Source organism: Odocoileus virginianus, chromosome 5 (assembly GCF_023699985.2).
Source record: "Odocoileus virginianus isolate 20LAN1187 ecotype Illinois chromosome 5, Ovbor_1.2, whole genome shotgun sequence".
NCBI lineage: Eukaryota > Metazoa > Chordata > Mammalia > Artiodactyla > Cervidae > Odocoileus > Odocoileus virginianus.
This window is the reverse complement of record NC_069678.1, coordinates 23,041,657-23,068,789: the sequence shown is the minus strand read 5'-3', so window position 1 is coordinate 23,068,789 and position 27,133 is coordinate 23,041,657. Positions and strand designations below refer to the sequence as shown.

The window sequence follows — 27,133 nt, the reverse complement described above, 5'->3', positions numbered from 1 at the left end:
GGCTGCCAAAAAGAACTAAAATCATTCCCTGAACACATCTCTCTTTGTCATACCTCCATGCTTTCACCCTTACCACTCATCTGAAATGCCCCTTCCTCCATGAAATCCTACGACTTTTAAGAATCTAGGCTAAACATGGCCTCCTGTAGAAAGCCCTCTCTGATTTTTCTGGGACTCAGTCTCAGGGGCACATTGTGAATGGAGAAATCTGGCATGGAGTAGGGACATCCCCTTTGCAGGCATGTTGCCCTTTTAAATCACATGGATACCCACATGGATAGAAAAGGGGGCTAAAAACCTCTTGAGATAGCAATACTCTAGATGAGCTAGTAGTAAAAAAAAAAAAAAACCAACCATTTAAATCAAATATAGAAGCACATAATTTATTTACAGTTGTAGTTCTACAAAATTTATGAAAAACAGCCATCTTCCATGATTTCTCCCATACTCTCCCCCTCCCCAGATACTTGAAACTCTTTTGACTGATATCTCTATCTCTATTTTGATATCTTTAAAGATTATGCTTAGATGGCTTCTATTTTGTTTTCCAGTTTTAAGCACTATTGACTTTCCACTGAAGAGCATAAGGACTTCACCTTCGATCTCTCTCCCTCCACCCGACCATGTCTTCACACGTGCCCTGTCCCACCCCCGTGTCATTGCTTGGCCAGTTTTTACATCCAGCTCACCACCACGGTTCTTTCTGTCTTACTGACTGGTGCTACCAGCCCCCTGGCTGTCTAGATCAGAAGTTTGGGCACCCTCCTTAACTCCTCCCACCCTCTTGGAATCCTCTGCCCATCTATTCTTTCCCTATCTTCCCTGTCCCGTCATTCACAGAACTGTGTCAACTCCATCTCTGATGTAACTGGGATTCATCTACTTCTCTCTGTTTCTAGTGTCACAGCCCTTGCTTCATCCCCTTGGATCTCCCCTGGAGCTCTGCAGTATGCTAGACTGTGTGTTCTTATACGTCCTTCTGGGCTCTTTCACCTTATAGCCAGAGTGAGCTTTCTAAAACACATTAGACTATGTAATTCTCATGCTAAACACTCTTGAGTGGACCTTGGGGTCTCCAGGGGACAGTTCAAATTCCTTATTGTGGTGAGCTAGACACAAACCTTTGTCTACCACTGGATTTTGTGTTCCTGGCACACAGACTGTATTTGCTTGTCATGAGGTTTGGGCCATGAGAAATGTGAGTTGAAAATTATGGGTCGTTTCCAGGCTTGGGCAGTTAAGAGCTACGTGCCTGTTACATCTCTTCTCTTGAAGAGATGCTGTGCTGTGGACTCCAGGCCTGTGTTCTAGATGCTGGAGCTGAAGGGAAGAGGAGGGCTGCCCTTCCCTTATCAGACTTTACAGGAGTGAGAATGGTCTTTGTTGTGCTAAGCTAAGCAAACTCTGGGTTTTATCTGCTACCGCAGCAGAACCTACCATAACCCTGGGTAACAAATGGTGGCATAAAGACTTTGGAGCCTGGCCTTGCATCTCCCTCTCATGTGATCTCTCCTGTCTTCCTCCCCTCTTCTACTCTATATTCTAGCTACAATGACGTGCCAGGTCCTTTCCCACTTCTGGGTGTTTGCACACACAGTTCTTATTACTTAGAATGTCCCCCTCACCCACACATATATTCTTTGCCACTTTGCACTCTGCCAAGTCTCAGCTTAGATGTCTTGTCCTCAGGGGAAGACTTTCAAGACACCCTGCTACTTACTGTGAGAGGTGCCCTTCCCCTGGGTCCCTGGGAACCCCGTGCTTACTTCACTTACCACTCTGGCTGGAAATCACTTGCTTACTTGTGTTTCTGCCAAACTAGACTATAAGCTCCCTGAGAGTCTTGATTCTGTCTGTTCCCTGTGGAACCCTCAGGGCCAGTCAGAGTAGATGCTGGGCCCATTTGTGTGTATGTGTGTGTGTCTGTATAAAGATCCAGGGTCTCTTAGGGAAAGAACTACTGTGCAAATCTGCAATTCATATTTCTTCTGCTAAGGCTTTCCTGGTAGTTTAAATTCTTGAGAGCTAGCATTGATCAGTGGTTTGGGGAAAACAATCTATAGTCATACAGAGCTGGTTTGACTTCTGGTCTTACTTCATAATTTTGAGCTAGTTAAGCCCCAACTTCCCTATCTAATGAGGATACAAATAATGATAATATCCACATCACAATGGTTATGTTGACAGTTAAATGAGTTGATACATTTAGTGTTTAATTAGAAACATGCAGAGCAATTCTTGACATATAGACAATAAATGTTAGATATATTGTTGTTTTAAAGAATATCCTAAATGTAAATGTGGTGTCCTTGATTGGATTCTGGAACAGATAAAGGACTCTGGGGAATCCAAATAAGGTCTGAAGTTTAGTTAATAGCAGTGTTCCAATGTTGGTTTCTTGGAAGAGGAGAATGAAAAAGTTGGCTTAAAACTCAACGTTCAGAAAACTAAGATCGTGGCATCTGGTCCCATCACTTCATGGCAAACAGGTGGAAAAACAATGGAAATAGCAAGAGACTTTATTTTCCTGGGCTCCAAAATCACTGCAGATGGTGACTGCAGCCATGAAATTAAAAGACACTTGCTCCTTGGAAGAAAAGCTATGACCAATCTAGACAGCATATTAAAAAGCAGAGACACTACTTTGCCAACAAAGGTCCATCTAGTCAAAGCTATGGTTTTTCCAGTAGTCATGTATGGATGTGAGAGTTGGATTATAAAGAAAGCTGAATCCCGAAGAACTGATGCTTTGAATTGTGGTATTGGAGAAGACTCTTGAGAGTCCCTTGGACTGCAAGGAGATCCAACCAGTCCGTCCTTTAGGAAATCAGTTCTGAATATTCATTGGAAGGACTGACGCTGAAGCTGAAGCTCTAATACATTGACCACTTGAGGCGAAGAACTGACTCACTGGAAAAGACCCTGATACTGGGAAAGATTGAAGGCAGGAGGAGATGGGAACGACAGACAATGAGATGATTGGATGGCATCAATGACTCGATGGGCATGAGTTTGAGCAAGCTCTGGGAGTTGGTGATGGACAGGGAAGCCTGGTGTGCTGCAGTCCATGGGGCTGCAAAGAGTCAGACACAAGTGAGCAACTGAACTAACCTAACTAATGTTGGTTTCTTAGTTCTGATGAATATACTGTGAGACAACTGTAATGTGAGATAACTTTAGGAGAAACTGGGTGAGGGGTGTATGGTAACTCTCTGTACTATTTTTGTAACTTCTCTGTAAGTGTAAAATTATTCTAGAATGTATTATTATAGTTGGTATTTACTTTATTCTCGCCACATCCCTCTCTGATGTAAGCAGTATAATGAATGCCATTTACAGATGAAGAAACTGAGGGTTAGAGAAGTTGAACAAGTTGCCCACGGCCACCCCTCACAATCAGGATAATAGAGTAGGAATGATTGGTGGGCTGGGATTTAAACAGAATGCAAAAAATGAGCATTTAATGAGCCCCTACTTTGTGTAAGGCACCACCCTACGTGCTGTCTCCATGGGGAATAACAGGCAGCCTCTGTTCTCAAGGTCAGAACAAGTAGGAAGCTCAAGTTCACACAGGGGGAAGGACATAAACTAGGAATCCTGTTTGAATGTTCATTGGAAGAATGGATGCTGAAGCTCCAATACTTTGGCCACCTGATGCGAAGAGACAACTCATTGGAAAAGACCCTGATGCTGGGAAAGATTGAGGGCAGGAGGAGAAGGAAGTGACAGAGGATGAGATGGTTGGATGGCATCACTGATGCAATGGACATGAGTTTGAGGAAACTCAGGGAGAGAGTGAAGGACAGGGAAGCCTTGCATGCTTCAGTTCATGGGGTTGCAAAGAGTTGGACACAACTTAGAAACTCAGCAATGACAACAACAATTTGGGGGGCATGGCACCAAGCAAATTCAAGGGAATCACATGAATTTGCAGAGTAAGTACAGAGGCAAAGGCAAGTCTTGCTGGGGGCTTAGGGACAGGTAGCTCCATGGTGGGGCTTCGATCTGAGTCTTAATTCCATCTGGGAAGGGAGAAAGGGAAAGCATGAGTCTTTGGGTTGAGCCAACCCTGACTTCTGCTCTTTCCCTCCTTCTAAGCAGCCCCTAGAGCAGAACCAGGTGGGTGCACACTTGGCTGTCTTGTCGCTTCATCAGGGACGGGAGGTCACAGGGCACAGAGCGTGGGCAGCCTGGGGTTCAGCAATTGTTCTGTTTCTTCTCATCTATGTGATCTTGAGCCTCTCTGAGCATCACGAAAATGAGTTAACAATGCCCAACTGACTGAGTTGTTATGAGGATTAATCCCATTAGATGTGTCATGATGCCAGGCACATGGTAAGGCCTCAGAAGTGATGGCTGCCTCTGTGCCTCTCTCCTTCATTTTGACAAGGCTGACACGATGAACCTTTGGTAATGCTGCTAAACATTTCTTGGAAAGGCAGCTTCTCTTAAAGGAAAAAATGCGGGCTTTGGGAGGCTGTGCTACTGACCGTTTGGGTAAACTAGTGTCACTGTAAATTAGGACTGTTGTGATATTACAAGGGGAAGTGTGAACACAGCCCACAGACATAGTCCATTCCTGTTAGTTCTAGTCATTTTGTCTTGTGTTTTTCTCCATTTGATTCACATTAATTTTGACTACTCCCCTGAACCAACTTGTGAATTTTCCAGGACAAATCTTTTAAGTCTTATATTTCTCAGATCCCTCCCCCCAGCACTTAATTTAGGGGCAGAGTAGGTGCTCATCAAACACAATATGGCCCATTTTCAGAATAGGCTTCCTCAACATTTAGATGCCTACAACAGCTTCAGTAGACTTCATTCTACCCCATCCTTCTGAGCTTGAGAAATCGTGCTTGGGTTGGTTGAGCAGAAGAAGATCAACCTGTGAAATGACCGCCAAACAATTTTATTTATTTTACTGGAATAGTATTTTACCTTAATATTAGGCTTCCATCTCTAAGACAGCTCTGAGGAGTGGGAAGCGGAGGGCAAGACAGAAGGCGGGAGCCTGGGAAAGTTGCATCAGATAGCAGCATCAGCCTCTGCAACTAAATCAGCTGAGGGAACCCAAAACGGCCCGAGTCCACCCTGCTATGAAAAATCCGCCTGCCGACTTCCACTCTCTGCCCGTCCTCGTTCTCCACCTCCTCGTCCTCCACGTCCTCGCTCGACTTGCGGCAGGCGTTCTGGTAGAGCACCGCACACACGCCGGTCAGCCAGGCGGCCACGGTGCCCGCGGAGAAGATGCAGAAGCTGATGAGCAGCAGGAAGATGTAGTCTTGGAGATCTAGGTTCGTGATGCACATATACCGGAGCGGGTTCCCCACCTTCGTGATGGGCCATCCCGCCAGCTCTGTGGGCTCCACGCAGGTGGCATTTTGTTCATCTAAGAGGAAACACACAGCAGGCAGAGTGCTGAAACAGATCTCCTAGGCTTGTGAGGCCAACGGGGACCTGGCGTGATGGCCTGGATGCCGGCTACTCAAAGCGTGGTCTGGGGGCCAGCCGTACCGGCATCACGGGGATCCCGGGAGAAATGTGGAATCTCAGGGAGCACGCCCAGGCCTCCTTGAATCAGAATCTGCATCTTAACAGATCTCCAGGGGATCCCTGGGCATAGTAAGGTTTGAGACTGCACCCGGATTGCTTTTTGCCCCAGGCTTAGCTGCATTCACATACCCACTCCAGTACTCTTGCCTGGAAAATTCCATGGACGGAGGAGCCTGGTAGGCCACAGTCCATGGGATCACAAAGAGTCGGACATGACTGAGCAAGTTCACTTCTAGCTGCATTCACATCACCTCCTGAAAATGACCTTTGCTTTTTAAGGCTCTTCAAGGAATGAGAGACCACAGCAGGAGCTGGGAGTTTGGAACCTTAAGCAAGATGGTCATGGAGTGTTGACACTTCACAGAGCTCCGTCAGTTCTTGGCATCGCTTGCTCCCCTTCCTCGTCTCACCCCCACCTTCCCCTCCACCTGTCCCTTTCCCTTCTCCTGTGCCTGAGCCCAGCCAGGGATCACTAAGGCCACCCAAGGTCATCACACCCCACTTAGGAGGGACAGGATTCTCTGGAAATGCCTACTGTGTGTTCTCTACACCCTCAACCTGGAGAAATCAGGAGGAGCTCAGGGGAAAGAGACCGCCAATATGGGAAGCAGTTCTGCTTCTGTGATGCTGTTGGCATCACTCATGATCTATATGAGTCTCAGTCCTTTCTAGCGGCTGACTCAGCTGCCTGGCTCCTTCTCTGAGCACCTCCCCACGCCAAGCATTGTGGACTTCAGTATACAATAGAAGGCAAAGTGGGTCATGGAGCCAGACAGACTAGAATTCAAACCCACTGTCACTTACTAATTTTGGAAACTTCAGCAGGATGTCTGATTCTGTCTTTGAATCCCATTGCCTCATCCTATAAAGAATAACTGTATCCATGAAATTAAAAGACACTTGCTCCTTGGAAGAAAAGTTATGACCAACCTAGACAGCACATTGAAAAGCAGAAATATTACTTTGCCTACAAAGGTCCATCTAGTCAAAGCTATGGTTTTTCCAGTAGTCATGTATGGATGAGAGAGTTGGACTATAAAGAAAGCTGAGCACTGAAGAGTTGATGCTATGATTTAGTTCAAAAGATTTGAACTATGGTGTTGGAGAAGATTCTTGAAGATTCCCTTGGACTGCAAGGAGATCCAACCAGTCAATCCTAAAGGAAATCAGTCCTGAATATTCATTGGAAGGACTGATGCTAAAGCTGCAACTCCAATACATTGGTCACCTGATGCGAAGAACTGACTCATTAGAAAAGACCCTGATGCTGGGAAAGATTGAAGGTCGGAGGAGAAAGGGATGACAGAGAATGAGATGGTTGGATGGCATCACTGACTCAATAAACATGAGTTTGAGTAAGCTCCGGGAGTTGGTAATGAACAGGGAAGCCTGGTGTGCTGTAGTCTATGGGGTCACAAAGAGTCGGACTGAGCAACTGAACTGAACTGATAAAGAATAACATCTATTCTTGGGGTAATAAAGAGGATTTAATTGGCACAGGTGAGCAGGTAAGCTATTGTACACAACAGTGTACACCTACATGTACACAAGAGTTGCATAGACTGCTCAGAGCTCTGTCATCAGCCCTACATTTTTCTAGCTCCATATACTCTGCCATGCAGATGCTGACGTGCCTGTGTGCAGTGTCCAGGTGAAAATATCCAGCAAGCATTAGATAAATGAGTTTCCATTCAGGGTTGAGATTAGGGCTTAAGACAATTATGATCAGAATCATAGTAGCAGCTGATATTTACCAAGTTCTGTCTACATGCTAAGTGATATGCAAATGCTATCTCATTTAATTCTTACAAGAATGTTGACACACATTTTCATCCTTGTTTTTCACATCAGGAAACTGAGACTCAGAAAGGTTTCCTAACCTGAAGGTTCTGGATAAACTGCAGGATCTCAGCAGGGGATAGGAGACAGAAAACCTGGACTGAGCCATCTGAGCTTGTTTTGAAGAAGTGGGAATCACAGAGAGAGACTAATGCAGGGAGAAGCTTCCCCTACAGCAGGGTAGGAACTCCAGGCTATGTAGTGGTAGTAGTGAAAGTCGCTCAGTTGTGTCTGACTCTTTAGGACCCCATGAACTATACAGTCCATGGAATTTCCCAGGCCAGAATACTGGAGTGGGTAGCTTTCTCTTCTCCAGGGGATCTTCCCAACCCAGGGATCAAACCCAGGTCTCCCTCATTGCAGGTAGAATCTTTACCAGCTGAGCTGCAAGGGAAGCCCAGGCTATGTAAAGGCACTGATTTCCTTGGTGACCAAGGAAATGAAGGAAATCAGTTTGGACTGGAGCTAGAAGCAGGAGAAATAGGGAAAAATACAGAGGTGAGCTTACTGGGTGGCGGCTGGCCCTGGCTGACTGGGATGAGCTGTCCATGACCATGGAGTGCTCTCCAGACCAGACACTGTTGCCCGCACCCTGGCTCCTGGTGAGCGCACCTGCAGTGAACTTGTTGGTTACTGTCAGGAAGCTGGCCTGATGTTCGCAATGCTACTGAGGGCTCGCTCTTGGTTGAGGTTTTAGTCACAGGAGGAGGAAGCCAGCATGGGGCTGCCACGTCGACTGTTTGCAAAGATTACAGAGGAAAGGAGAGGAAGAAGCCCCTCTCTGGAACGAGTGTGAGACGGAGGCCTGGGGGTGACCCAGGCCAGCTGGAGGGAAAAGGAGCCTTGGGTCTCCACCTCAGGGCGCTGTAAAGGGTTGCGGACACAGTTAGGTCTCAAGACCTCTCTCTGGTCAGCCTGGTTCAAGGACCTCGGGGACCTTTCCAGGAGCCCCAAGCGGAGGCTGGTGAGGTGAGGGAAGACTCCTGCAACCTTCAGGAATTCTAGCAAGCACCTGCCCAAGCTGCCAGAGACACAACGTGGGAATATACAAAGAAAGATGTATATGAGAAAGGAGAACATGGGACTCTGAGGATCTGGAGTGTGCCCAGTGGTGGGGGCAGAGGGGTTTATCTCATTCTATTTTTAAAAATATTAGGCTTTCAAATCAGGGCTTGAGCGGCAGATATGAGACTAAACATTAAATGCGTTATTTCTCCATTTTGGAGCATTACCTTGAAAGGAGCAATTAGGCAGTGATTTTAATGCATTGTTAGGCTGCTTTTAAGTGAGGGATGTGGGTGGTTCTGTGGGGAGGGTTTTTCTGCCGCTGCATTCTCTCCCCGCTCTTCATTGCCTGTCCCCGCCAAGGTGTGAGTGCTCCTCACCTCCCAGCAGGTCTGCCTCCACCATTGCCAGTTCCCCAGCTCTGACCACTGCACACACTTCTGCAAGCTGGGCTCTTGCCAGTCACAGTCTGGTTCAAACCCCCTGTCTGACTCCCCCGTGGGCTCAGGGTGACATCCAGACCGCCTGGTGTTCAGAGCCCCCAGCATTGCCCTGTTCTACCATCCCACCTTACTTCTCAGTTCTCCCAGTAACTCACCCTTTTCTCCTTGATTACATCTCCCCTTACCTACAGCTAGCTTTGTTACACTGCTCTTTTTGCGTCAAATATCTCTTCCTCCAATTTTTGCATCATCAAGTCCTTGCTGTCCTTTGAGGTCTAATGTAAATGCATCTACTCCCAGGAACCCTTTCCCAGCCACTTCATCCTCCTTGTTCCCACTCTGAACTCATCTATCGCATTTCCTGGTGTCATTCTTACCGCACCTATCACGTTCTGTCTTACTTGGTGGTTAGTTGCTAGAAAACCAAAGCATCAAAAAAAAAAAAAAAGAAAAAGAAAATTTGAAAAAGTGTATTTTTTTTAAAAGACTTTTTTGATGTGACCATTTTTGAAGTCTTTATTGAATTTCACAGTATTGCTTCTGCTTCTTGCTTTGGATTTTTGGCTACAGGGACATGGGATCTTAGCTCCTTGACTAGGGACCAAAACTACAACCCCTGCAAGTGAAGTCTTAACCACTGGACCACTAGGAAAGTCCTGCAAAAAGCATATTTTCTCTCCTACAAGACAGACTTTTAACCTTGAAGACATAATCCATGTTTGATCATCATCATTCTTGTTAAGAGCTAATATTCCTTGAATTACTTGATTTTTAATATTTGGGATTTTCTAGCACTGTTTTCATTATTCAGTTCTAGTTCAATTCTGCTGTAGTCAGAGGCATGTTCCTTCTGATTTCAGTCCTTTGAAGTCTATTAAGAATTTTCTTCATAATAGAGTCAGTTTTAGTAAGTTTTGCATGTGCACTGAAAAAATGTATTGTCTTTGTTGAATACGTTGTTCTATGTATGCCAGCTAGGGTGCTTTTATACAGATTGTCTACGTCTTTATTGACTTTTTATTAACTTTATTTATTGTCTCGGTTACTATTAGCCTATTTGTTGTCTGCTAGTTACTGGGAAGCATGTTAAAATCACCAGTTATGATTGTGCACTTGTCTAGTTCTCCAAATTGTTCTGTCCAATTTTGCTTACATATTTTGAAGCAATGTTCTTAAATACATATATAACTGTTACCTCTTTCTGGTAGATTTACCCTTTCCTTTTGGTTAGTGTTTGTATCGCATATCTTTTCCCATCCTTTTAATCTTTCTATGTTCCTATATTTAAGGTACATTTAGTAAGCAGGATGCAGCTGGGCTTGTTCTTCATTCAATCTAGGAAACTGTATTTTAATCAGCCCATTAACATTTAATGTTAGACTGATATATTTGGATTAACTACTTGTTTTCCATTTCTCCCACTTTTTAAATGATCTTAGCCCTCTATTATTTCACCTCTCTCTCTTTTTAAAAATTTTTTATTTTGTATTGGGGTATGGCCGATTGACAACACTGTGATAGTTTCGGGTGAATAGCCAAGGGATTCAGCCACACACACACATGTATCCACTCTCCCTCAAACTCCCCTCTGACTGAGGCTCTAGGTAACATCAGGGTGAGTTCCATATGCTATACAATAGGTCCTTACTGGCTCATCTCTTCTTTAGTTTGTTCATCATGCATTCTTCTCCTAGTCTAGTATGATGACTGGAGTTTTGGACCTATCTGCTCATCTTGGAGGGTCTTATATGTTCTAGGTGTCATATAAGGTGCTTCACGAAATTAAACTCTACTCCTGAGCACCCCACTGGGTGTGTGTGGTAGTCGCTTAGTCGTGTCTGACTTTTTGCAACTTTATACATTGTACCCTCCTAGGGTCCTCTGTCTATGAAATTCTCCAGGCAAGAATACTGGAATAGGTTGCCATTCCCTTCTCCAGGGGATCTTCCCAATCCAGGGATCAAGCTTGGGTCTCCCACATTGCAGGCAGATTCTTCACTTTTTGAGACACCAGGGAAGCACCCCACTAAGTAGTTTTAATTATTCCCAGGCTACAGAATGAATACATTGTTCATCAATTACTCCTTCTCTGGCTTTCTTGGTCTCCTTGCCTCTGAGAAAAGGCTAGCAGGCACTGTTGTGTATGGGCTTTCATTCACGTTGCAAGCAGGCGACTCAGCCCCATATTGTCCCTTCCTCAGCTCCACTTCATCGTTGCAGAGCATTTGCCCCAGTTAAAGTGCCTAGGTACAATTACAGGTATCATTAATGTTTAAATTCCCCCTGCAAATAGTTCCTAAGGAAACATAAACCACACACTTATTTAGTTCCTCATGTGGCACATTGCTCGCAAGTGGAAAACCTACCTGCCAACACCAATGCATGAAGGGAAAAGTTTCAGGGACCCAGAACCACACCTGGTAGCATCGGAACTGAGGAGGCCTTCCTTCAGAAAACCAGCTTGAACCTGATGGTTTTATGAGGAACTGCTCTTTTTCTTAGTCCACAAAAGTGACCACAGTTCTGCAGTCTGCTTGGCTCTCCAGATGAGCAGGCTGCTTTGAGTTCCCTGGACAGTCTTGCTCAGGAACTGCCTGGGCTAAGTGGAGGAGGCCAGCCTCCAGGTGATGGTCATGTAATGGGAGAGGATGCAATTTGCAGACTTCAGTTACACTACAACTGCCCCTTGGAGAACAAATGCCAGTTTCTATCAGCCTAAGCACTTTGTGGTAAAAGTTCCACCTGGAACCTAGAGAAAGGCCCAGTTCCCCCATTTTTCCTTATTAGGCCCTAGCTTTCCTGAATATCATTAGATGTTCAGTACTTTGTCTTTCTATTTTTTTTTTTTTTTTTTTGGTCCAGCTAAATTATGTATTTATCGAGGAAGTGGATTTACTATGTATACACTTGTCTGCTTCTGTCTGCTAGATTATGAACTTCATAAAGACATGGATTTGTGTTTTACTATTGTGTCCCCAACATCTAGAGTACTGCTTAACACACACCAGAGCTCAAAGTATGTTTGTTGAGTGGGTTAAATGTTTTTTGTTATTACTGTCCCTTGGGGGCAATATTATTGACATAAGGCTTAGTGGGAGGAAAGGGAACTTGGGGTGATAGAAGGCCATAGATGGGCCAGCTAACCTCTTCCCATTTTGGACTACTCTACACTAGGCTAATACCAATCCCTGCTTACCGTGTGAGGGTTTAGGGAGAATTCAGTGAGCTAAGGGATGTGAAGTCTTGGAGGAGGCAGGAACAGATGGTCTCCAGGACAAAATGAAGGGTAAGCCTTGAACTGTCTTCTGAGAGTGGAGAAGGAAATGAGGCTAAGTGCAGATGGAGATGGGGGTGAGGATACAAGGGCTGCAGGCATATCAAAAGGTAGTTACTGTTCCAATCACTGCTTGAGAATTGTTTGAGAGCAGAGACCCTATTTGTTCACCTGTATATCCCTAGTGCCAGCACACAATAGATCCTTGATAAATATCTGTTGAATGCACACAGGGGGAAATGTGTGGATTATTGGCCTAATTTCATACAGTTCAGTTGCTCAGGCATGTCCGGCTCTTTGTGACCCCATGGACTGTAGCTTGCCATGCTGTCCTGTCCGTCACCAACTCCTGGAGCTTACTCAAACTCATGTCCATCAACTCAAGATGCCATCCAACCATCTCATCCTCTGTTGTCCCCTTCTTTTCCTGCCTTCAATTTTTCCCAATATCAGGGTCTTTTCCAATGAATCAGTTCTTCACATCAGGCAGCCAAAGTACTGGAGCTTCAGCTTTAGCATCAGTCCTTCCAGTGAATATTCAGGAGTGATTTCCCTTAGGATTGACGGGTTTGATCTCCTTGCAGTCCAAGGCACTCTCAAGAGTCTTATTCAGCACCTCATTTCAAAATCATCTTCAGCACTCAGCTTTCCTTATGGTCTTACTCTCACATCCATACATCCATCCATACTGGAAAAAACCATCACTTTGACTATACAGACTTTTGCCTGTAAAGTAATGCCTCTGCTTTTTAATACACTGTCTAGGTTTGTCATAGCTTTTCTTCCAAGGAGTAAGCGTCTTTTAATTTCATGGCTGCAATCACCATCCCAGTGATTTTGGAGCCCAAAAAATAAAGTCTGTCACTGTTTCCATTGTTTACCCATTTATATGCCATGACCGGATGCCATGATCTTCATTTTTTCAAAGTTGAATTTTAAGCTGTTTTTTTCACTCTCCTCTTTCACTTTCATCAGGGGGCTCTCTAGTTCTTTGCTTTCTGCCATAAGGGTGGTGTCATCTACATATCTGAGGTTATTGATATTTCTCCCTGCAATCTTGATTTCAGCTTGCACTTCATCCAGTCCAGCATTTTGCATGATGTACTCTGTATGTAAGTTAAATAAGCAAGGTGACAATATACAGCCTTGACGTACTCCTCTCCCAATTTAGAACCACTCCATTGTTCCATGTCCAGTTCTATCTGTTGCTTCTTGACCTGCTTACCAATATCTCAGGAGGCAGGTAAGACAGTCTGGTATTCCCATCTCTTGAAGAATTTTCCACAGTTTGTTGTAATCCACACAAAGGATTTAGCATGGTCAATGAAGCACAAGTAGATGTTTTTCTGGAACTCTCTTGCTTTTTCTATGATCGAACAGATGTTGGCAATTTGATCTCTGGTTCCTCTGCCTTTTCTAAATCCAGCTTGAACATCTGCAAGTTCTCATTTCACATAATGTTGAAGCCTAGCTTGGAGAATTTTGAGCATTACTTTGCTAGCATGTGAAATGAGTGCAATTGTGCTGTAGTCTGAGCATTCTTTGGCATTGCCTTTCTTTGGGATTGAAATAAAAACTGACCTTTTCCAGTCCTGTGGCCACTGCTGAGTTTTCCAAAGTTGCTGGCATATTGAGTGCAATACTTTCACAGCATCATCTTTAAGGATTTGAAATAGCTCAGCTGGATTCTCATACAGCATTTCTTTAAAACTCATGTTTTTGGCTTTGCTGTGCAAGACTTGTTTCTGATGGAATTTGAAGGGAACACTATTATATTCTGCTGCTATGAGTGGGATTTCCCTGGTGGTTCAGCCAGCAGTAAAGAATCTGCCTGCAATGCAGGAGACCTGGGTTTGATCCCTGAGTCTGGAAGATCCCCAGGAAGAGGGCGTGGCAACCCATTCTAGCCCTCTGGCCTGGAGAGTCCACGGACCAAGGAGCCTGGCAGGGGGCAGTCCACGGGGCTGCACAGAGCTGGACGTGACTGAGTGACTAAGCAGCCGCCACAGCAGCACACTATGAATGGCTCAGAGAAGACTCCCTAGAGGGGAACCTGGACTGCACCATATGGCAGCCCAGCACAACCCAAGCCAACTGGCCAGCAAGGCCCTTCTTAGACCCTCACGCATGGTCCTATGAGTGTTTCTAGTCCTGACATTGGCTCCTACTTTTGCCTCCCTAGAGCTCCTTTCTCTCATCACCCAGATGTCTTCCCTCGGTGGCATGAGCCAGGTTCAGCAAACTACAATCTGTGGGCCAAAGCCATCCCATGGCATGTTTCTGTATTGATAAATAAAGTTTTATTGGAACACAGCCTTGGCCTTTCATTCATGTATTTTCTATGGCTGCTTTCATGCTACAGAGTGAGTAGTCACAACAAAGACCCACAAAGCTTAAAATATTTATTTGTCCTTTTTTTTTTGATTTTTTAATTGAAGCATAATTGCTTTACAGAATTTGGTTGTTTTCTGTCAAACATCAACAAGAGTCAGTCATAGGTAGAAAGTGTGTGCTGACTCCTGGTCTAAAGCATCCTTGGCTTTGGATGATTTGGGCTTGGGCAGTACAGTTCTTATAACAATTTTTTCCCTTGTATGAAGAGTTCATATTTTGGTAAAGCTTAATCCTGATTCACAGACCATTGGAACATTACAGGAACAAACCTTGAAGTCTAGCAAGCTCAACCTGATTATTCCTGTGCTTTAACGTTGCTTAGACTACAGGACTGGTCTTTTGTATAAGCAGTTGTAGATGAGCAAAGTTTACAGGTAGAAAGACCCCTTTTCTTCATAACACTTCTCATGTGCTTCTCAGTGCCCAGAATTCCGTCAGCAGAGCTTCACTTCACTGATAAAAAGGCTTGAAGTGTAAAGTCCTCTGGAAAAGAAGCCAAAGACTTAGGCCCTCCCCTGGGGAACCCATGATACTGACTTTCCATAGTGGGTTTTGATGGGGGGAGAGGAGCCAACTGCATGTCAGACCTGGGGGATGGTGCCAGGCAGTTCTGAAAAGCTAATTTGTAAACCCTAGTTTGCTCTCAATTTGGCCTAGAGCTGGACCTTGTGAATAACTACCCATCTTCTTGGAGAAATTCCGATAGTGGACACTTATTATCCTCATGGATAAGAGGCAATTTAGAAAAGCTCAGTGGTAGAAGGGCAACACTCTTCACCAGTCGCCCAGGCAGAGACTTGGGAGTCCTTCTTGCTGCCTCTCTCACATCCCATAATTCAAGCCATGAGCCAGTCCTGTTAGTCCTACCTTCTCAATATACCCCAATTCTGAAGCCCCAGTCGCCTAATGGATAAGGCATTGGCCTCCTAAGTCAATATACCCCAATTCTTACCTTCTCTGGACCATTGCCTGGAGCCAAGCCACTGTCCTTCCTTGCCTGAAAACTGAGACAGCCTCTTAACTCAGGTTAAGAGTTTCTACTCAGGTTCTCATCTCTCTATCTAGCAGTGAGAAGCAGCTGTAAATCATAGATCATGTCACTTCTTCACTTAAAACCCTTTCATAACTTCCTGTCACATTTGAAATAAAATCAAAAGCCTCTCTATGACCTCCATGACCTCCAGGTCCTATATGATCTGGCCTTCGATTTTTAACCTCATCTCTTACTTCACTCACTCTTCTTCAGCCATATTCACCTTCTACTACATTGAACTTATTCCACCGTAACGTCTTTGCACTTGCTCTTCCCTCTGTTTAGAAAGCCCACACCACTCTGTGTCATAGTTCCCTTGCCAATCCCCTCACTTTATTCAGTTTTCTGCACTTATCCTTTGATATGTTGGCTTTCCCCAAATCTTCTGTCCTTACCCTGTGATCCTCTCATTCTAAACATCCTTTGTTTGGTTTTCATGATCACCAGTGAGCTGATGACTTCCAAACATATATTTTATTCTCTATTCTGAATTTCAGGTCAAAACATCCAAAAGCCTCCTGTCTCACAAAGAGCTCCCACTCAACACATTCAAGATGGGACTTGGCCTCTCCCCGAGCCCCATTACTAATTTCTTCTCTCAGTGGAGTCCCCACAGTTGTCCAAGCCAAAGCCTTGGGAATTACACTTGATTTTTCCTTTCCTTTATTTTCCACATCTCATTGACTTTTTTATTCACTCAAATATTTTTTGAGAACTTTCTCTGTGCCTGAAGATTCAGACCTCCTTTTTGATCTAGTAGACCTTCCTATCAGGGAATACAAATGTTAAAGAACACAAGCCTGTTAATTACTTATATGTGTGCCCAGAGTCACAAAGGGAGTGCAGGGGGCTCTGAGAAGGTCTAGTTCAGTCCCAGGTCCTGTTGTGTCTGCCTTCTGGACACTTTCTTCTGACCTATCTGGACCTCTTCATTCATGCCTCTGCTGTAGGCTGCCACCCTCTGTCTGAATGCCCACAGGAGCCTCCTAGCTCTGCATCCATCTTGCCTGCCTTCCAAAACTTCTCAGGATACATTGCATGTTCCCTAGAAAATCATTCAAAGGCCCTAGATGGCCAACCCCCATTTCTCTTTTCTAGCTGCATCCACACTTTGTTGGATTTCTTTCAGGTTGGGGAATTCTTCATCTCTAGAGGTGAAGAAACTGAGGTTGGCTGCTTTGGGGGCCTTGCACTGCCTCCTTCCAGGGGCCTGAACGGTGTTGGGTGACCAGAGGGGCCATGCAGAGAGGTCTGGCATTTCTGAGTTTGAGGGGGCTTTAGATCACCCACTCTTAGTGATTCCAACTGGGCTGAGTTAGAGAGTGTATGAGAATCACACAAAGTCCTTCCCAAACTGAACAAGCTTGCCACCTCCATCCCTTCTCAAATTTTCTGAATCGTTTAGGGATCACTGACCCACTTGCAGCCCTCTCAGCTGCTTCACTGCCCTCGGGAGGCTGCTTCTCTGGCTCTCAGCAGAAGGGAGCCTCAAGGCCGGGGAAAGGTGTGAGAGACGTGCTGGCAGAGCAGTTGACGGCCTTGGCAATGTCTGCGGCCCAGCTGTTCCCGTTTTTGGCGTCTGGTCTTTATTGCACTCTCCCTGATGGAGGAGATGGGTTAGCATTAATAGTGGAAGGGTGTGAAGACCTGAATTCATTCTGGAAATCTAAGTTTTGGCACAGTTGTAGATGACTTTGTACTTGGCGGGTTGAAATGGGGCCATTATCCTATCACAGCAGCCTGGAATACGGGATGAATAGCCTCAGAATGAAACTAAGATGTTCTCTGTTCAAAATGCCTTCTAAATGACTTAGACCTGAAGCAGAGCATGGCCCAGCCCATCTGCTTCCTGCAGATGTCCCCAAGTGACTTTATCCCCCTGCCTTCATGCCACTCCTGCCTAGACTCCGCTTTTTGACTTGTGGACCCCACCACTGGACTAAGCAGGACTGTCTAAGGACTATAATTTAAGGGCTGACACAGACAGACCGTCTGTCCTGAAACTACCCCCATGTCTATGCTAGTAGCCTGTCCCTTTCTGTATTCCCACTGGTTCCGTTTGTTCCCTGTCACATTGCAAATGCCCCTAGGGGGGAGACATATCAAAACATTATTAGCCACCAACATCTCATCCAGGGTGTTAGTCGCCCAGTCATGTCTGACTCTTTATGACCCCATGGACTGGAGCCCCCCAGGTTCCTCTGTCCATGGGACTTTTCCAGGCAAGAAGACTGGGGTGGGTTGCCATTTCCTTCTCCAGGGGATCTTCCCAACCCAGGGATCAAAGCTGGGTCTCTGCACTGCAGGCAGACTCTTTACCATCTGAGCCACCAGGGAAGCCCCCAGCGTCTCAGTGCAAATCAATTTGTTCACTAGTCGAAGCAGCCACTGGAGAGCTAGAAACCAGGCCATTGTCATCAGGCATCTCACTGACCCTGCCTCACAGCTCACTGGGCCATCAGCTCTGGACGTGGAGCCTGGGCTTCCTGTGCTCACTGGAGTTGGGGAACTGCTGGTTGAGCAGGCCAGGCGTGGGAGGAAAATTCAAGGCACCTAGTCCCTGGAGGGTGGAGGCATCATTTTAGGCCAGTAGAAGGTGTTTAAGACAGGAGGTGGGAGAATGCAGAAGTTACATGTTGCATTTCCTAATCGTGTGACCACAGTGCTCATCTCTAGGAACGCCTGCACCTCAACGCTAACCCGTTGTGTACTTGCCCATTTGGGACCCTGTCTGCTGACCACTGCTCTCCTCTTCCTACATCTAAGTGCATCTTGTCTTTCTATTTAGGTCTAACTAGAAGGAGTCTTATAGAGTGTCTACTCCTGTTTCCTTATTTCAGAGCAAGTGAGACTCAGAGAAAATGACTGCCACCCAAATCATACATTGACATGATTGAGATCAGACTTCCCGGCTTTCAACTGCATTTTCCCTCTCTTGTATCCCTAGATTTGTCTTATTAAAGACAGGATTTATGACTTCTTTCCCTGTGATAAAGCACCCCAACATCAAAATACAATGTTAAGCATATAATAAACATACAATAAATGTTTCAGAGTTGAATGGACTGTGATGTGCCTGATAGTAAGAAAATATCATGACGAGGGGGAAGCACTTAACTTGGATGTTAGACGATCTCTATCCTGGACTGGGCTTTAGAGCCACTTACCTGAGACAAGGCTAAATTCTAAAGTTCCAGCTTAAGCATCTTATATTAAAGGCTTCCCTGACCAGTCATAAATATGGCTATTTAAGTGAATTGAAATGACATAAAATTAAAAATTTGGTCCTCAGTTCCACTAACCTTATTTCAAGAGTTTAATCACCACATGTGGCTAGTGGGTACTGTGTTGGACAGCACAGATTTAGACCATTTCTACTGCTGCAGAAGCTTTTGTTGGACAGCGCTAGACCGTACTTTGAGGGTATAGAGGCAGGGTGGGAGGATGTAGGAAGCCAGATTTATTCTGTCCAGGATCTTAGAGCTGCATGAGTTTTTCAGAGCATCTTCAGAGGCATTCAACTCTGTCCTGCTGGGGAGCTCTATCCTGGGAAGAGCTCAATTTCCATGCTCACCTTCAAACAGCATTAATGACTGGAAAATTACAGTTCTGGCCAGGAATTAGACTTCCTACTTGCTGACTTGAGCCAAAAAGAAAATGGAATCTGTGAATCTGTTTTAACTCTGTATTGATCAGAGCATCTGGGGAACAAGCTCACTTCAACTCACTTCTGTTTCTGCTATGACTTTTGTCTTTGGAAAGTGAATACATGAACTCTTTGAGAACTGGACAGTTTCCAGTGCATCTGGTGAGTCTATCATTGAGGGTTTCCTTTGATGAAGACTTTTGATAACAGCACCAAATCTCTGGTCAGTAAGGGAAAGTTTCAATGTTCCTATTAGCTGTAGCCTTGTGATGAAGTAAGGTGAATAAAACATTCAGCCTCCTCTACGTTCCCCTGAGGGGGGAAAGCTGCAGGATGACATAGGGGAAGAACACATTATTACCCTTATGTCTTTTGTTTTAAGACCACTCCATGTCTTTTCTGGATCTTGGCTTCCTTCATGGTTCCCCACTGTTTCAGAGTTAGTTATTTGTATTTCCTAAGAAATCACTCTTTCCTCTGATATGAAAGTTGATAAAAGCTTGTTGGTGTTCAGTCACCTAGTTGTGTCCAACTCTTTGCGACTGCATGAACTGCAACACACCAGGCCTCCCTGTCGTTCCCCATCTCCTGGAGTTTGGCCAAGTTCATGTTCATTGCATCTGCGACACTGTCCAGCCATGTCATCCTCTGATGCCCTCTTTTCCTTCTGCCCTTGATCTTTTCTGGCATCAAGGACTTTTCCAATGGGTTGTCTATTCACATCAGATGACCAAAATACTGGAGCTTCATTTTCAGCATCAGTCCTTCCAGTGAATGTTCAGGGTTGATCTCTCTTAAGATTGACTGGTTTGATCTCCTTGCTGTCCAAGGGACTTTCAGGAGTCTTCTCTAGAACCACAGTTCGAAGGCATCAAGGGGCACTTGTATTATTCTTCCTGGGAATTTATGTATCTTTCACAATCCTCTTCAAGACTGGGGCACTTTGGGGGACCCAGAAGGATACATCTCTAATGGTTAATGGTAGCCTGATGGTAGGCAGTAGATGGGGAGAGCCTGGGACAAAAGTTCTATTCAGTACTCTTCAGATGACAAAATTACACCATGAAGGTGACTTCTTTCTCCCAAGGCCATGTCCACCCCTTGGAGGTTGGAACTGACCTCCTTGATGTCGTCCCTTGAAGATGCCTGCATGTCCATACCTGTGCATGGAAGTGGGCTTGTCTTTAAGGTAGAGGTTCAGTTCTAGACTCAGGTGCCTCAGGAAGAATCCCCTTACTGATGCTGGTCCAGCCCTAAGTCTCATGGTCCAGTTGAGGCCATGCCTTTATTTGAGATTCTGGTTTTTTTCTCCCCCAGTGTCTGAATTCCTGTATTCATAATTCATCCAATATCCAACTCCCTCCAGGATTGCCTCCATTCCATTTTCTCAGGGATGGGTGTCCTGAGACCTGCTGCCCATAGCCTATTTATATCCCCACATGCATCTGTACAGGCGAGTCTCCTGGACAAGGCACCCTGTCCTCCAATACCACTGAGCCTTCCTGAAGTCCCCTGCTTGCCCCATTGACCACCTGACTGACAATCTGGTACTTTCTCTGTACCCTGTGCCTTTCCTGCATCTGCCTACCATTCATTTTGAATGTTTATGGTGTGCCAGTCTTAATGCTAATGGAAGTTCATAAATGTTCTCATTTCATCCTTATACCATCCCTGGACAGTGGGGTCTATTATTAGACCTATCTGAAAGATGAGGAAATTGAAGTGCAGAGAGGTTAAGTGAATTATCTGATCTCCTAAGTGGCAGGGCTAGGATTATGATCCAGGTCTATTTCGCTCCAGAACCTGAGCTCTCAACACTGGGCTTTCCTGCCTGCATGGTGGCTGTCCTTCACCACCGCAGCTGAGACTTTCCCAAGTGCTTGTTCTACCCCACAAGACACATGCTTGCCTTCTTTGTCCTGCTCTGTCCAGTGAGTTTAGTTCTGGTGTCCCACTGGACCAAAGGATGCATATGTGCAGGTGACTCATAGTCAGATGAGTCTCTGTACATAGTCCCAGGCTTCTTGGCCAGTTATCTCCACGAGCACTTGTTTGGGACATAATAAATATTTAAATGAATGAAAGCATGAGCTGAGTGGTAGCATGGAAGCTCCTTGCTTCACTGCCATGCTCTTCAAACGGTCTACATACTATAATTCTGTTATACTGACCTCAATATTGCACTGCAGGCAAGATCTCCAACAGTAAGGTTTGGTATTCTCCCTGGGTTGAAAATGAAACCCATCTTTAAGTTGAATTATCCTTTTAAACAACCAGGTTATTCAGCTTATTTCATAGAAATTTTTCCCATATCCTGAAATTTGGGCACATGGGGAAGAGATGTGATTCCATTCAAGAACATGTCAAAGATTACCATTTTGATAGAAAATGTGGTGGGCTAAAGGTTGAGAGTTCAACTAGAGTGTTTGTAAATAGCAAAGATACTTTCACCTAACAGAGACATGAATCATCATACGAGAGTCACATAGAATAAATGTTTTCCCCTATGCTGAGGTCTGGCTGGAGGACACGTGGAGTGTTCAGTGAATTCTGCTGTGTGTGTTTTCAGCTTTATGTGTGTGTGTTTGTGCATGTGTTGGTGTGTATCTGTGCATTTTTATGTGTGTGTGTGTCATGCATATGTAATACGTGGTTGAGAATGTGAGTATGTATATATATATGCATGTATGTTTGTTTAGATATAGCTTTGTGTTTTTATATGTGCATGTATGTATGTGTTTGCACAGTGTTTGTGTGTATTTGTGTGTGCATGTGTATGCATGGGAAAGAAGAACCAGACTGAATAAGGTGCAAAGGAGAGCAAACACAGAAGTTAGGTTTATTCTTTTAGAGTTTGGGTAGACTGGGGTGAAGCCTCAGCTTGGAAGGGAAGTGCAGGTGTATTATAGTGAATCTCTGATGGCTGGGGTTTATTATCCAATGAAAGTGATCTTGTGTGAGTTCCAAATGTAGGCAAGACATAAAGGTGACATTCAGGTGCTGTGGCCCTATGCTTATGACATGACTTATATCTACAACTAAAGTGACTTATTGGATCATAGTTATATAATTTGAGGACTTAACAGAGAGCAGTCATATAGAAAAAGACCTGAATTTGAAATCAGGAAGTTCAAACCACCTACCTGACCTTTAGTAGCTGTGTGACTTTGGGTGAACCAATCCATCTTCTCAACCATAGGATAAGGTCAAAAATACCTATTCTAGCCTCTTCCATAGTCTTAGGGCACAAAATTTAAGAGCTGGTGTGAAACTCAAAGTAAAGAAAATGAAACTGCATATGTGAAAAACTTCGGTAGCTGCAAAACTCAATACAAAGATAAATTGTTCTATGCCTGGCGTGGGGCTCACTGATACCTTTAAGAGATAATAATAGTGAATTGGGGCAGTGGGACTATACTTCTGCATGAAGTGATCTATCCAAACAGCAGAGGGAGATGAGCAGATTTGCAGTTTGCACATGTGTGTGTGTGTGTGTGTGTGTTGAGTGGGGGACTTCCACTGGACACTGGATGAAAGAGTTGTCTACCTCAAAAGACAGACTCTCCATTCAGGAGAAGCTTATGAGCTTGACAAGAGAGACACCAGCTTCTCATGTTTTTGAAAACATGTAGTGAAACAGATTCAGTTTATAATCCTGTTCAATCCTAGATTGAATTGAGTCAGAGTCCAAAGTAGTCAGTCTGAAAATTCTGAGAAGATACAACTTTAAAAGCTAAAATTCTGAAAGGGAGATTACCTGGAAGGTGAAGTTAAAGGCTTAGGGACTGGGGAAGAAGCCAAGCTCCTTCACACTTTCAGCAGGGGGTCCTCCTGGCAAACTGGCAATTTCTGCTCAAGAAAAATGTGTATGAATGGTGGGGAGGGAGCAAGAGATGATGCTGCTGGTCCACAGGCTAGGTACACGAACACTGACAGGGAGAACCCCATCTGGGAACCATATTTAATGTATGAGCATGATTAATATCGACCTTCTTTTAGAGAGCTTTCTAGAAACCACCACAGCACCAGTCTTGAGAAAAGCAGAAGACATCATCCCTGGAGAGGCAAGGCAAGTGATCCAAGAAACTGCTCCTGCATTCTTTTATGATTAGTACTGTTAAGAAAATGGTCTGACAAAGTTTGTTCCTTTTGATTTATTCTAACTTGAGTTGCCTTAGATGGTAAAGAGTCTGCCTGCAATGCAGGAAACCTGGGTTTGATCCCTGGGGTCAGGAGGATCCCCTGGAGAAGGAAATGGAACCCACTCCAGCATTCTTGCCTGGAGAATCCCATGGATGGAGGAGCCTGGTGGGCCACACCCCGTGGGGTTGCAGAGTTGGACATGACTGAGCGACACACACGACTCGAGCTGAAGTACCTAGCAGCAGAGCCAGGTGCCTCAGGCACAAAATTTAAGGAGATACTTTCCCTTGGTGCCACCTTCAATTTTGCATCCTGGGAGCCCCAATTTTGCATCACTTACCCCATCATAGTACAGCCCTTGCCTGGAAGACATTTAAAGACATACCCACTTAGAAAGCCAGGAGGACACATTTTTACTTGCTGTCATCACCCAATTCCTTCTCCCCCAGTGCTTAAAACCTGGCATTTTGGTCAGGAATCTTTCTAGAATATTGCCACTTGGACTTAAGGGTGGAAACTTCAGCAAGACATTTGTGAAGCTGGTGTATGAAATTATTTTCAAAAACACACACCCAGGGAAGGCAGAGAAGACATGATCCTGACAGTTTAATTACATCAGTGGCTCCAAGCTTTCTGTGAGGGGCTCATTATTTCACATTTATCCAAAAGCTCTGGCTTCCCTGGGTGAAAGTGATATTGGTGGTGTGGGGGCATTGAAGGATGAGAATGGGACAGTAAAGTCACTGAAAAGAAGAAGGATGAGGCACCAGAGTGCCCCAGGGACCACGGCAGAGCAGCGGGGACAGAGGACAGAGTGGCAGCAACTGGCTTGGAACTCTACCAGCTAAGACTTGAGAGCCTGCCTGTGAGTTCGGAATCTCTCTGCTCGACACAGTGGGATCGGTGGCCCATTCTCCACTCATTCATGCTATTCTCCCCTTCCTTACATGTTAGCATCTGAAGACAAAGGAGGAAGCAAATCCTTCTCTTCTCCTCCATCTCTAATTATGTCTAGGTGGCTCAACTGTCCCTCCTCCGTCTCTATTGAACTTTCCTCTCTATGTATCATACCACTGGATTTTCTCCTGGTCAGACTGAATTTACTTTTAGATCCTGGAAAAAGTCAGTCACTGAATTAAACAGATTGCAATAATTTACCAGTGGAATTCAGTGCCCTTGTATTACTTTGTCACTTTTCAGTTATAGTACATTATCATTTCCACTCGTTTCATATTGAAAGGACAACTCTGTATGTTTGGCAATATTATTGTCCCCACTTTATGGATCAAGAAACCGAGGCTGAGAGAAATCAAGACTTCCCCAAGGGCAGCTGAGTAGTAAGGGCTGAGGGTGGGAGCAGAACTCAGCCCTTTGGATAACTAACTATTCTAGAACATTTTCTATTGATCCTTATCGCCTCGGCAGTCAACCCAAGGATGGATCCTGCAGAGCAATAAGAATGTTTTCTATCAGCTTTACCCAGCTTTCTCTCCCACACTAACCACCTTCTGACTTCACCTTTTCTGGAACCAGTTCCTCCTATGCCATCACATCCTCGTCCCCACATGCAATCAAGCCCTCACCTGGGTAGTTCAGATGGGACACTATTAAGTAGATGGTGAAGTTCAGGAAAAAGCAGTTGCATTTCCAGGGGTTTCCACTCAGATACAGGGTCTGGAGTGTTATGAGGTTCTGGAAGGCAGCTTCGTCCAAGATCTGCAAGCCGGTGTTTCTGAGGTCCAGGTATCTCAACGAGCTGGTGTTGGCAAAGGTGTACTTGTTAAGTGATAACAGATGAGGGTTGTTGGAGATATTCAGCTGCAGCAGGTTGCTGAGCATGGAGAAACTGTATGGGGAGATGAAGGTTAGATTGTTGAAGCTGAGGTCAAGGTAGATGAGTCTGAAGACCCCGACAAAGGTATAATCCATCACCTCCTGAATCCTGTTCTTCTGGCAGTCCAAGTAAACGAGGTCACTGAGGAGTCCTAGATTCATCGCTGGCAAGAAACGGATCTTGTTATCATTCAAGTACAGCCTCCGCGTGTTCAGGGGTATGTCAGAGGGGTATTCGGTTAACTGGATCCCTGTGCAGATCACTTCTTGGTCTTGACACTGACAGTTATTTGGACACTTTGACCCCGATACCAGTACCATTCCGAAGGAAAAGAGTAACCACCCCGGCCCAGGGCCTGAAGCAAGGGACATAGTAAGACGCGGCGACTACCCTCCTTCCACTTTCCAGCGGGCGCTATCCCTCTGATCAGAAGGCTGCGAGGGGCGGGGTGGGGCGGGGGAAGGGCGCTGGAAAGAACTGTAACACTCTAGCTTTGTGCAAAGCAATTTTCCATTACAGGAGGACTGAACAGAAGCTGAAACGCCAGGCCCGGTGCCCCACCACCCGGCTTGGTGTCTCTGCTGGTTGCTCACGCCCAGACTGCTGCTGGGAGCCTGCCTGCTTGCCCGCCTTTGCAAGTGAAGGGGAGCCAGGGGAGAGCCACGTGACAGTGAGGCTGCCAGTTGACACCTTTGTGACGTCAGCAGCTTCCGGAGACTGCCCTGCGGGGGAGGGAGAGTCCTGACTCTTCTGGGTGGTGTGGGGGCGTTTCGGGTACCTTGGTAAGCTGGTTGTCCTTGGGGGCGCGGGGGCCTGAAGCATGGGAGTAGTGGGGGAGCTCCGTGGGTCCACTGTGTATGTGTATCAGCTCCCCAAGGAGGTGCAGTGGATTAGACTAAATTGGACCCCCTAATCCGCAGGCCATAGAGGGATCACAGAAATCTCCAGTGCAACTCCCTTATTTACTGATGTGAAAAGTGACCTGTTTGAGGTCAGTTCTCACCATGGGTCTCTTCCCTGGGTATCGAGTTTGGATAGGTGCCGTTTTGGGGGGTGTTGTCAGAAAATGGGAAAGGGGCAGGAAACAGGGGGGTTCCTTTGAAATGAGGCAAGGGAAGTTCCCTGATAAGGTGGTACTCTTATGGTTGTATTCCCAGTTTGCATAAAACTGTCTGCATTTGGAATATATATGTGTACTAGTATTAAAAGCCTTTTGAGCAAGTATAAATAATCCCCCTAAAACAAAACCCAAAAGTATAAAAAAAAAAAAAACAATGCAATGATATGAACTTTTCTTACCATTTATATTTATATTCTAAAATAGGGTGTCACTAATGCTCTAGTATGAGTTTATATTCATTAGCTTCTTGAGGGGTGATGGGAGGGGCTCTTTAAAAGGGAGGGATGGAGAGTCTGAAGCTTAAGAGTTAGGATGTATCATCCAGTCTATAGAAGAAGGCACACTGGGCAGAAACAAAGCATCTCAGTAATTAAAATTTTTATTTTGGAGAAGAAGGAATCTCATTCTTTAAAACATTCATATATAACATAGCTTGAATATTAATAAAGCAATGAAATCTATATTTAGCTTAGAACAGTGCCTGGCACCTGGTATATAATAAATATTTATTGAACGAATGATGCGTGAATGTCTCTGATGGTCTGCTTCCTTTCCTTGTTTCTTTGCCAAGAGAGAAATTAATAAACTCAAGTGGATCTGTGGCTGGTTAGCTAATGCTTGATTGTGTTTACTTACTCAGCATTTCCGGGGTGACTGGCCGTGAATTAAGATGATGACTTTGGTGTGTTTACTGAATTGAAAGTGACCTTATTTAAGCAGAAATTTCAAACACTTAAAATAATGACCCAGATGATAATTGTACTAATTGAAGCAGGAGTTTATTGATAGAAGCATCACCCTCTCCTTATAATTAAAAAAATTAATTCCTGGCTAGATTTTACATGATTG

At 45.0% G+C, this 27,133-nt stretch overlaps 1 protein-coding gene across 1 annotated transcript; it reads right to left on the bottom strand.

The window, feature by feature from the left end:
* Positions 1–4,842: 4,842 nt before the first annotated feature.
* Positions 4,843–25,822, bottom strand: LRRC52 (leucine rich repeat containing 52). The gene is made up of 2 exons (XM_020904601.2): positions 24,914–25,822; positions 4,843–5,389 (listed from the first exon to the last, which is right to left on the bottom strand). Exons 1-2 carry the CDS (start codon positions 25,533–25,535, stop codon positions 5,052–5,054), a joined length of 960 nt encoding a protein of 319 aa, XP_020760260.2. The 5' UTR covers positions 25,536–25,822; the 3' UTR covers positions 4,843–5,051.
* Between the last annotated feature and the right edge of the window lie 1,311 nt (positions 25,823–27,133).

What these genes read in the sequence shown, in the direction of transcription:
- LRRC52 (XM_020904601.2), bottom strand. Translation starts at nt 25,535, where the DNA reads ATGTCCCTTGCTTCAGGCCCTGGGCCGGGGTGGTTACTCTTTTCCTTC. An exon ending in GTCCCATCTGAACTACCCAG is followed by an intron (nt 5,390 to 24,913) that starts GTGAGGGCTTGA and finishes GTTTCCTCTTAG; the next exon opens with ATGAACAAAATGCCACCTGC.